Genomic DNA, 11,459 nt, shown 5'->3' on the forward strand with positions numbered 1-11,459 from the left:
ATAGGTACATTGCATTGTATGATGCAAGAAACCACTTTTCAAATAATTAATTATTATCATTCAGAGAATTAGACAATGAAGACTACCCCTCTGCCTATTGGCTCATTTCCATATTCAAGGCTGTCTCAAAATACAACCTGCCCCTTTAATTAAAACACACACGCTTTTTACCTGACTAGTTTTTCAAAAACAGCTTAAAAGGGGCTGATATAATTAAGCAATAAGGCGCGAGGGGGTGTGGTATATGGCCAATATACCACGGCTACGGGCTGTTTTTAGGCAAGACGCAACGTGGAGTGCCTGGATACAGCCCTTAGCGGTGGTGTATTGGTCATATACCACAAACCCCTGTGGTGCCCTATTTCTATTATAAACTGGTTACCAACGTAATTAGAGCAGTAAAAATACATGTTTTGTCAAACCCGTGGTATACAGTCTGATATAGCTGTCAGCTAATCAGCATTCAGGGCTCGAACATCCCAGTTTATAATGTTGATTCGATCACAGAAAAAACGTTGATCTATGTATGTAGTGCAACCTAATGGGGTGAACTCGGTGAAGTTCAATCTCTGGAGTCTGCGCGGCCTGGCATTTCTTCTGTGCGGCAGTCCTGCGGGAGGTGAGCAGCCGCGCATGCCTATAAGGCAAAGACTCTGCAGCTTGCAGCAACAGATTTGGCTGTTCTAAACAGCAAATGTAATGCCTTGTGGGTCGGTAGCACATCAACAGCGTGGCCTGGCACCAAAGGCTATAGCTCATACCATAAAGCATACTTTATAGAAAGGCTGAGGTACTGCAACATTGGAAGAGAAAATATGCCTATTGGAACTGATCGTTTTCGTCCACTGAAAAGCCAATCTGAATTCAGGTCATGCGTTTGCTTTGTTTAGGCCTAGTCCTCAAACGGGACATGAACAAATACAGGAAATACTGTACGTTGGGTTTAAGAGTGTCTACCCTTTCTATCCCAAAGGTAGAGCCTAGTTTATAGCCACGTCAGATTCAGTCTCTGGCTAGGTTACATCAGTAAGTGCTCTCTTTCATGTTAAACCTGAGAGAAGCAGAGACTCATTTTACAGTTGATGGTTTTGCAGGGCTTGGCTGTGATTGTGAACAGAAGGGAAAATAACTTGTTTTTCATACAGGTATCAAAATCAGCACCAGGCAAAGAAAACTAAAATAAGTGACAAGTATTAAAAACAGGCAGAAAGATGTTTTTCACAAAGAAGACCCTGATATTTAAAAATGATCAAAAACAGAAAAGGAGAAGAAGTGTCAAGAGTTAATGCTCAGTGAAGTCAGGCGGTGGGAACACCTTCGCCTGTACGCATCATCAGTCCGCACCCTGAAAGACAGGCTGGTAAGCACGGGTGCTGGAGCTTGGCTTCTTCTTCTCAGACAACGTACTGGTAATAGTCTGCCTTCCCGTGGTCGGGGGTTGCAAAGGGACTTAGCCAGGCTATGGAGAACGGATGGCCAAATACCACCCTCATGTTCATCCACTTTGTCCTTTTAACCCATCTTCTCTCCTCCTTCTTCAACTGCTCTATGCCCTGTAGATAAGATCCAACAGGCAAAACATCAGCAGGAGACCATGCGTCTCAAAATAATCCTGGCTACTTATACATCTTGGGGACGGTTCCATCAAGAGCCTGAATAAAGCTATGTGCAATCTGGATCTAGTAACTAAGCAGCATGGTTGGGGCCAATTCCATTTCAATTCAGGAAGCAAACTGGAATTCTAATTCCAATTGTCCTCAACGCTTTTCTATGACAAAAAAAATGGAATTGGAATTCCAGTTGACTTCCTAAATGTTAAAATGGAATCAACCCCAAGAAGAGAAGAGCGTTGAGTGGGGGAGTAAATGGGAGCTGGTGGCGTGTTCTGTTCACTTACCGTCTCATCGGTACAGATGGAATGGACCTGGGTCCCAAACATCACTGAGGTGAAAATGAGGAAGAGGAGTCCCTCAAAGCAGAGGAAGATGAGGAGGATGACAGTCGCAGGAGGAGAGAATGTACTGCACTCTGGGGAGGGCCGAGGGAGGAGAGGAAAAGGGAGAGAAGAGGTTTAAACTGGAGGGCACTGATAGTCTGGAAGCTGAGGAGAGGGGTGCTGGGTTCCTTCTCATCAGGTAAGTATTATCTTAGGGGGCAGGAAAGGAGAGACAAAGGTTGATATCCTGTATGTGGCATTGACCAATTAAGTCATGCTATAACAAAGAGAGAGTCAAGGGAGAACAACCAGGGTACTGGAAAGGAAAACAACATGATACTTATGAAGTAGTGGAAATAAATAATTGCAAATGAAAACCACAACACCAAATCCATTAAATGTGTTTCTCTGTTGCGGAAGAACCACGCAAAGTTAAAAACAGTATGGTGGATTTGACAGAGAAGGCTAACATAGCTGAACAGCATGGTACTCACTCGTCCAGTCTGACTCGAAGCAGAAGATAAAATGGAAGGCAACCATGACCAAGGCATGGAGGGATATCAGTGCAATGTACATCTGAAGGGAGACAAAAATGACATCGCATCAGCTAACACAGTACTAACACTACATCAGTTAACCACGCAGTGCTCTTATTTTGAAAAAGCATTTATCAGAATTCTGTCAAGATTGTGTACATTGCTTTTAGATACAGGTATCCTATGTGTATTTGTTTTCTCTCCTTCAGCCCTAGTCACAGGTTTCACTCATCAGTCGCCAATCAGAAGACACACCTGCTCCTTTTCCCTTACCCAATCACATCCCCCTTGGTTTAAAAACCCACTCGGTTGTTTTCCCAAACACTCTCTGTCCGTCTCTCCCTCCAGATAGGGGCGGCAGGGTAGCCTAGTGGTTAGAGCGTTGGACTAGTAACCGGAAGGTCGCAAGTTCAAACCTCCGAGCTGACAAGGTACAAATCTGTCGTCCTGCCCCTGAACAGGCAGTTAAACCCGCTGTTCCTAGGCCGTCATTGAAAATAAGAATTTGTTCTTAACTGACTTGCCTGGTTAAATAAAGGTAAAATAAAAAAAATAGAGATCATCTCTCTTTTGTTTTTGCACCTACATGTCACATTTGCCCGTTATTATGTATTGTAATATTGTGTATGACTGTTTGTTTGTTGGTGGGAAAAGGGGATATCAAGACAAGTCGCCCATGGGCATACATTACCCGTAGGAAAACATTGTCTAAGAACCCTAGTTAGAACTGGGCGGACCACCTACTGTATTTCATTGGTCAGTTCGCTAGCTGTGCTTGAGGAAGGTTAGACTAGATTCGTTTTTTTTTTTATATTTATTAGTTCTTTCCTTGGGTCCAGCTCAGCCCTTTTCCACCCCATTACCGTGTGTTTGACAGTAGATTTAGGTTGTCTGTTGTTATTAGTTCTCACTGTTATGATTTGCATGACATATGTTACGGGTCTCTTTTCTCCCCCTAGACTGCAGGGCCAAAGGGGTTCGTAACATCCATAATGGAATAATGTGTTGTCTTCATGAATGTGGGCGAGAGTTTGCAGGTCTGTAGGAGGACATTAGTCAGCATTAACTGTAAGGTAGGAACACATTAGTCAGCAATAACTGAAAGGTATGATTGCTGAGACAAGTAGCAACATCTCATGTGAGGGAGTCAATAACAGCTTGTTGTGAATGTATGTTTGCATAATAGCCGAGTAGCTCGAGGCTAAAAAACACTCACTGTGAAAAGCACAAAGAATTTCTGGTTCTTCTCTCCTACGCAGTTGTTTACCCATGGGCAATGGTGGTCCATCTTCTTGATACAGCGTTTACACACACTGAGAGGGGCACACACAAGGACATGACAGCATGGAACAGCCACATAGAGAAAGAGGCCTGGAAATATGAGCCAAACCGTGACCTACACAAGCTGCTCCTTCTGGAAGCATGAAGACCAGCCACAACGCCTAGTTAATTAAATCCGGCAATTCAGAACACGCACACCAACACAGCAGAGTGAGTGGAGAGATACTCCACTCCTTCTAGCCACCTTCAGCTGCATGTCTGCGCCCCAAAGGGCACTCTACTCCCTATTAATGGTGCACTATATAGGGAATAAGGTTACATTTGAAACAAACATGTTGACATTTATGGAGGTGAGAGATGGGAATAACCAGTTGAACTGGACTCTCCCATCACACAGGGGAGTCACAGCGGAGACATATTATTTAAGGTAGCAGACTGACAACTCAACTCTCTGCCATATGGAGCTGCAATATGCTCAGAGGTGTTCTGATACCATGGTATTCTCTGAAGGTGGAACCAGTGTTACAGTATGGGGTCATGATATTTATACTATATGCTTGAGAGGGGTTGTTGCTATGTACTTTTTTCAAATTCCTACTTCAACTAATCCCTTTTTGTTTTAGCTATGTTAAAGCACTTCAAAGTCTGGGGAACAACTCCTTGGCCATCCAGTAAGTACCAGTGGGTATAAGTAATGCAGCCAGGCTGAGGCTAAACAACATTGTCAGGAGAGAACATTAGAAGAAAATAAGTGGAACGGGACAGACTAGACTGCAGCAGTCCTGTACTGTACCTGCAGTGGTGAGCTCTGTCAGGCATTATACTGCAGCAGTCCTGTACTGTACCTGCAGTGGTGAGCTCTGTCAGGCATTATACTGCAGCAGTCCTGTACTGTACCTGCATTGGTGAGCTCTGTCAGGCATTATACTGCAGCAGTCCTGTACTGTACCTGCAGTGGTGAGCTCTGTCAGGCGTTATACTGCAGCAGTCCTGTACTGTACCTGCAGTGGTGAGCTCTGTCAGGCGTTATACTGCAGCAGTCCTGTACTGTACCTGCAGTGGTGAGCTCTGTCAGGCGTTATACTGCAGCAGTCCTGTACTGTACCTGCAGTGGTGAGCTCTGTCAGGCGTTATACTGCAGCAGTCCTGTACTGTACCTGCAGTGGTGAGCTCTGTCAGGCGTTATACTGCAGCAGTCCTGTACTGTACCTGCAGTGGTGAGCTCTGTCAGGCTTTATACTGCAGCAGTCCTGTACTGTACCTGCAGTGGTGAGCTCTGTCAGGCGTTATACTACAGCAGTCCTGTACTGTACCTGCAGTGGTGAGCTCTGTCAGGCGTTATACTGCAGCAGTCCTGTACTGTACCTGCAGTGGTGAGCTCTGTCAGGCGTTATACTGCAGCAGTCCTGTACTGTACCTGCAGTGGTGAGCTCTGTCAGGCGTTATACTGCAGCAGTCCTGTACTGTACCTGCAGTGGTGAGCTCTGTCAGGCTTTATACTGCAGCAGTCCTGTACTGTACCTGCAGTGGTGAGCTCTGTCAGGCGTTATACTACAGCAGTCCTGTACTGTACCTGCAGTGGTGAGCTCTGTCAGGCTTGATACTGCAGCACTTGGGACATTTGTAGACCATCTGACCGGGCTTGAGCTGCAGGCTCTCGATAAACTCCTTGGTCGCGTTCCCTTTAGGCACCGCACCCTGGGAGAGAGGCACGGGTTAGGACAGGGGCATTCATTCATATCTGAAACCTATCTGAAAACAAGAGTTCTCTACAAGCAGGTTTTCTAGTGAAGACAACTTATTTCTAGACTGAAAGCACTGCATTCGACAGTTTAGCCTGAGAGTCCAGTCACTGACTCACTGGGTGCGTCCCAATAGTATCTCCTTTTTCCTGAAGTATGTACTCGTTCACCACTGCCCACAAATCAAATAGCATTGGATTGGTGGAGGCATGGGCTAGTAAGAATATCCACCATATTTTTGATTCCAGTCATTTCCTTTCAAATCAGTGAAGGAAAATGATCATGTGCTGGGGGGTGGGGGGGGGGGCTAATTGGAACAAAGCCACAGAATCACTGAGACAGACAGACAAAGCCAGCCAGACTAACCGGGTCTGTGCACATGGCCCGGGCGTGCGAAGCCAGAGCGAGGAAGGCGAGGGTACTGAACAGTGCCCCGTTGACTAGACTATAGAGCAGGTTCTTGGCGGGCAGCAGCATGACGAAGAGCACCACGAACTCGGCGTAGAACACCAGGCACCAGGTGATGACGCCGCACGCGATGCCGCAGCAGTCGCGGATGAACCACATGGCGTCGGAACTGGGGCGGGTCGGGGGAGGGGCGCAGTGCTCGGGCTGCAGGTAACCGGCTTGCCTCTCGATGTCCCTGCAGCGGTGCGCCGGGCTCTTCTTCATTCTAGAGCGGATGCAGCTCTCTCCGCATGCTGCTGAGAGAAGGGTTTGGAGGGTTAGTAATAGGCTACAGATGTAGGTGTCAACGAAGTGATATCTGATGTGCCAATGTTGCAATGCATTTTCTACGTTGTTGGAATGCGCGGTTGTTGTAGTGTAAATGAGAAACTGCAGGTGTATACAGAAGTGATTAGGAAGTGAAGTGTAAATGTTGCATTGACTGTACAGACACTATTGTTGGAATGTGGTCCGTTTCTGTTATTTGTTGGAACGTGGCGTTGTAGCCTGAAAACAAATGTTTGACTGAAAAGGCCAGAGACCTGTGTGTTGCATAATCTAAACTTATCTGAACTACGGTGATGGAGCAACGTTGACATGCAATTCAATCATCTGTGCAAACAGACAGTAACGGACAAAGGGAGTGAGAGGAGACGGCGCATGAGCGTTTGAAGTTCCTGTTAGTCTGTTTAACGATTCTAAAGCAAGTCAATTACCCTGGTCAAAATGTCTCTGTGGTCAGTTTTGGCCCACGTTTAGTAGAAACAGAATGTCAGGGTACTAAATATAGGCATATATGACAAAACATACGAAGAAAAGTTCACAAAAGCTGAGTATTCACCGCCTTTTCAAATATATTTATCAATCAAATGTATTTTATAAAGCCATTTTTACACAAGCAGTTGCTACAAGGTGCTTATACAGATACCCAACATAAATCCCCAATGAGCAAGCGATGCAGATGTAGAAGCACAGTGGCTAGGAAAAACTTCCCCCTCTGAAATCTGGCCTACAAGAGATCAGAATTACATCCATTGATGTGGCCAATTCAATCTCACTTTTATGATAAGCCACACAAGCTTAATTGAGCTTTAGCCTATCGGCTTTGAGGGGAACCCTGGTCCAACTGACATTCCTGCCAAAACTGTTTTCATATCATGTTTGTAAAAGCCCACTATTCAAGCATCCCTAACAGCCAGGGATATAGGCCAGTGAGTAAGTAGCCTCATAGTGTCAATCAACCTGAGATAAACACATTACTGCACACACAAATGCACAAGCCTACACAGTGCCCTCCCCCATCCTCTGGTTGTCTCCAATATACACTACAGACTACAGTATTGTAGCCTGGGTAGTGCCTAGCGACAGACTCTGGACAGTCTGCCTACAGACAGCAGGATTAGAGCCCACCTGCTGGGTTAGTGGGCATGATGTCCAGCCTGGCCATGTCTGGGCTGAGTGGGGAAAGTGATAGCCATTACCATATGCTGCTGAGAGCCTGAATGTGCTAGCATAGCAGTAACGGCATCTAGCTAATTCACTGGGTCAGTGTGTCACTCGCTCTCTCACAGACACACACGCACAAACTACAACACTCCCATCCTGCAAATTGGGCGTAGCTAATAGCCAGATTGCAAGGATCCCTCTGTGGATTTGATAAGCGCAGGTGTAGAATGTTTGTGTTAGCCTAGTTAATCATAAAATCATGATGCATATAATTTGTTTTGTCAAACAGCCAACAAATGGAAGGCCTTTGCTGTTATCCATCAAATGAAATATTCAGTGCGAGTCATTTCTGGTAGTACTTGCTTTAGACAAAGGAAGTGGAATGCTACTATCTCCCAGGGGTTGTTCCACGTCATTTCAGCAAGCCGTGACACCCACCATCTCATTGTTTTTAAATCATTTCTATAGTCAGAAACATGTAAGGTTAGCATTCCTGAAACATTATTTTGCTGAAATATAATGTTTAAGTAGATTAAATTAAGTAGATCGATTGCACCCAAATTGGCCATTTTAACTTATAGGATTCATAACATTCAATAAATATACCTAATAAATATACCTAACATCTGATTTAGACCAAAACATTTTCTAACAATGAGTAAGACATGAGGAATCCAAATAAAGTCCAAATCCACCCACCACTCCAATCCCACCCCAACGAGTATACAGTATCAGTTGTCTGACAAGTAGTATGGAGCTGTGGCTCTGAGTATTGTTTCCTCTTCTTATTTGATGTATTCTCAGTTAATTTGGTGATGTTTCCCCCATATTCAAAGAAATTAGTCATTGAAGTGGTTAGGTTTATGTCCCGTCATACATACTGATATTACAAGGTTCTGACCACTAGATGGAAGAGGACCATCTAGTGGTCAGAACCGGGTAATATCAGGACGCACGATGGGACACAAACCTAACAACTTTAATGACTCATTTCTCTGAACAGGGGGAAATGAGTATTTCCTAAATATTGGTGCATTACGGTAATGATAAGCAGGTTTCGGTAATGAGTGTTTCAGTTTGCCATTGAAAAACTGTACTGAGATCTATTAGAGATTGAGTAACCCAATACATCATCAAACTGTCACTTGTTAATCCCAAATTATTTGCATAAAACAAAATCTGATCTTAATGCAATTGACTAAAATATCCCTTATTTTATCATAAGTACTGTAATTGTGCATGTATTATCAAATGTCAAAAGTGGACTTAAGCGTAAAAAAAGCCTATTTTTAGACAAAGTAATTTCTCAAGTCTTTCAAATGTATTTAAAATGAGACTGTGCCATAAACTAGGCATCTTAGTATTCAGAATGATAGTTGATTGTTGCAGATGCATAATGGTTTTCTAATTCAATTTACTACTGCTATGGTTAACTGGTTTCTGAGAATCACCCGGTGGGTGTTGAAATCCTCTTTCTTGTGCTTTTTGAGGTGGAACAACCCATAAGTGAATCCATGTTGAGAGATGACTGAGCGTCACTCTCGTAGAGTGAACAAAGCTAACAGTATCTCTTGTACAACATCATAAATACTGTTTCATAGAAACCCAATAAGGCAGGAACGTCACAGAAACGTTGCACCATATCATCTCTTAATGCTTCATAAATCCAGTGACAATCTGTTACCAAGGACAATGCTACTAATGAAGTCACTGTAGCTACTATGGCATTTGTACACATATGCCAAAGCACTGTCAAGTAAAACACTTCCAAGCAAAAGCGTCGATTATCTATTATCTGCTAAATCAATGCTCTTTTGTGGTTGACTGGAAGGGGGAGTGAATAAACTACTGTTTCACTGAATGACATGCTGCTGTTACTCTGAATGAACTGATTTGACTTTTGACTAGTATCATCTTTGTCTTACAGCAGAAAGTACTTTTACAAATCTGCCATTCTATTCTGCCGTTCGAGGCAGCAATAGTTTTTTATTTAATTTAACTAGGCAAGTCAGTTAAGAACAAATTATTATTTACAATGAGGGACTACCCAGGTCAAACCCAGATGACGTTGGGCCAATTGTTCACCGCCCTATGGAACTCAACCATTAATAAACATAACGGCATATAATGTCTAACAGATGACTTCACTGGACCATTTACAGAAGACTGGAGGGTGATCACTGTATGAGCGCTATACCGCCGAATGAGACATCCGTTTAATATATATATATATATATATATATATATATATATATATATATATATATATATATATATATATATATATATATATATATATATGCCATTTAATACATTATTTCTAGGGATGCAGGACTAGCTGCTGCTTGGATGCCTCCAAACAGTACAACTGAGGAATGATGGTAGACACCGAGGAAGAGACCACGGGAGGATGGGAGTGGAGATGTGTCTCAATAAGTCGAAATAGCAGTTAACAGGCTGATGAGACTTCCGTTTATAACCTCTGCTGGCAGTCGCTGTCTGTGACATGAGATACTGCTGGCAGCTGAAAAGATACTGCTAACCTCGCCGAAAGGCCGGCAGATGGCGATATTGATCTGGTATTGATAGTCCTAACACTATCTATTTATTTTGAAATTTCCTAACAAACACCTTACACTGAGTGTAATAGTAAGATGACAAATGGAATGAAACTGGGATTTTGATCAGTTGACCCTCTAAGTCACAATCACTGTTATTGAGCTAGAATAATATGGTTCATTAGCTAATGCAACAAATCTCGATTCTGCTGTCAGATTCAGAATATAATGCGAGCTAGCTTGGTAGCTCCAATGATTAGCATGGTTTCACCGGTTTTATGACTTTACTTACTTAGTTAGTTAGTTAGCCAATTTGGTTAGTTTAGCTAGGCAACGGTAGAAACAACCATGCTGATTTCAACTCACCTCTTTCCTGGTTGAGGAAATACCTTTCAGAGAAGAGCTAGGTAACGTTTCACCATTCACAACAGTAAATCGTAGCTGATTGTACCAAGTTAGCTAGCTTACGTTCACTAGCTGGTTATCCTTGCTAGCGTGGAGGTAGTTAGCAGTACCCCTTGTTGGGTCTCACTATTCACGCTTGACGTATCGAGTCCATCGTTAAACTACAAAACCACTTTGTTTCAATATTTCCTGTGATTCATTTGTCCATAAGTGCAGACCTAACGTTACTAGTTCGGTGGGTGGATGCCTGTTTCCCCATTACTCAATATAGAAAGCGCTCTCTGGTAAGCAAGAAAAGATCTGAGGAAAAACAGGAAGTGCCCTGCCTTCCATGCGCAAGACTTCAGTGCGCTCCAAAGGTTATCTGGCGTTCCAAGCACCTGAACATGCCCCAGTATATTTGTTGCCTCTGCAAGCAGATCTAGGAACAGATTTGCCTACCCAATCCCAAATTCAATCCCAAAGAACTGCATTTAAAAACCGATGTAGGATATTAGTGTAGCTCATGGCCCAAAAGCCGGCAGATGGTGATATTGAGTCATTTTAGTGTACCGTCCAAAGCGAATGTATGCAGCTGGCTATTTAGCGTATAACACTTATCCTCCATGGACCAGTTTGTACATAAATCGAGTCTGAATGGAGAATGTTTTAATGATGAGAATGTGGAAAATATGAGTACTTTCTTTATGAAACACATTTTCCACCACCATGTAAGAGTGGCTATCAGGTACTTCCTGATGATTTGCCACACTTTCATCCAGGGGTAAACAGCAGACTGCTGTTACTTGATTGGCTGAACACCATTTACCTTTACATTTACGTAATTTAGCAGACGCTCTTATCCAGAGCGACTTACAAATTGGTGCATTCACCTTATGACATCCAGTGGAACAGTCACTTTACAATACACCCAGGGTTGTATTCATGACAGAAACATTTACCGTTTAAGAACCAAACAGAGAAAACAGAACGAAACGGAGCGGGATCTACCTGAATTTGTTCAATAGAAATTCTCGTTTGTGTTTTCTGTTTGGAGTAAACGGTTTGCAACAGAATCAGCATAATGATTATACACCCCAGGACTAGCATTCATGGGCATTAGCCGCTC

At 43.4% G+C, this 11,459-nt stretch overlaps 1 protein-coding gene across 2 annotated transcripts; it reads right to left on the reverse strand.

Moving 5' to 3' along the window:
* Nucleotides 1-367: 367 nt before the first annotated feature.
* On the reverse strand, nucleotides 368-10,718 carry LOC124013226 (palmitoyltransferase ZDHHC3-like). 2 transcript variants are annotated; one of them, XM_046327477.1, is made up of 7 exons: nucleotides 10,313-10,718; nucleotides 5,862-6,196; nucleotides 5,327-5,451; nucleotides 3,689-3,785; nucleotides 2,431-2,512; nucleotides 1,898-2,028; nucleotides 368-1,553 (listed from the first exon to the last, which is right to left on the reverse strand). In XM_046327477.1, the coding sequence occupies exons 2-7, from the start codon at nucleotides 6,165-6,167 to the stop codon at nucleotides 1,395-1,397; spliced, it is 900 nt and encodes a 299-aa protein (XP_046183433.1). In that variant the 5' UTR covers nucleotides 6,168-6,196; nucleotides 10,313-10,718; the 3' UTR covers nucleotides 368-1,394. The 2 variants fall into 2 exon arrangements, with proteins under 2 accessions (XP_046183433.1, XP_046183434.1); XM_046327478.1 differs by having other exon boundaries at nucleotides 5,862-6,199.
* Between the last annotated feature and the right edge of the window lie 741 nt (nucleotides 10,719-11,459).

The sequence above is a fragment of the Oncorhynchus gorbuscha genome, linkage group LG24 (assembly GCF_021184085.1).
Source record: "Oncorhynchus gorbuscha isolate QuinsamMale2020 ecotype Even-year linkage group LG24, OgorEven_v1.0, whole genome shotgun sequence".
Lineage (NCBI taxonomy): Eukaryota > Metazoa > Chordata > Actinopteri > Salmoniformes > Salmonidae > Oncorhynchus > Oncorhynchus gorbuscha.

Bases quoted from the DNA above. Each gene is read 5' to 3' on its own strand.
- LOC124013226 (XM_046327477.1), bottom strand. From the start codon at position 6,167: ATGAAGAAGAGCCCGGCGCACCGCTGCAGGGACATCGAGAGGCAAGCC. The intron at 2,029-2,430 runs GTGAGTACCATG...GGCCCTCCCCAG, and splicing joins CTTCGAGTCAGACTGGACGA to AGTGCAGTACATTCTCTCCT. The intron at 1,554-1,897 runs GTAAGTGAACAG...TCTTATCTACAG, and splicing joins CCATCTGTACCGATGAGACG to GGCATAGAGCAGTTGAAGAA.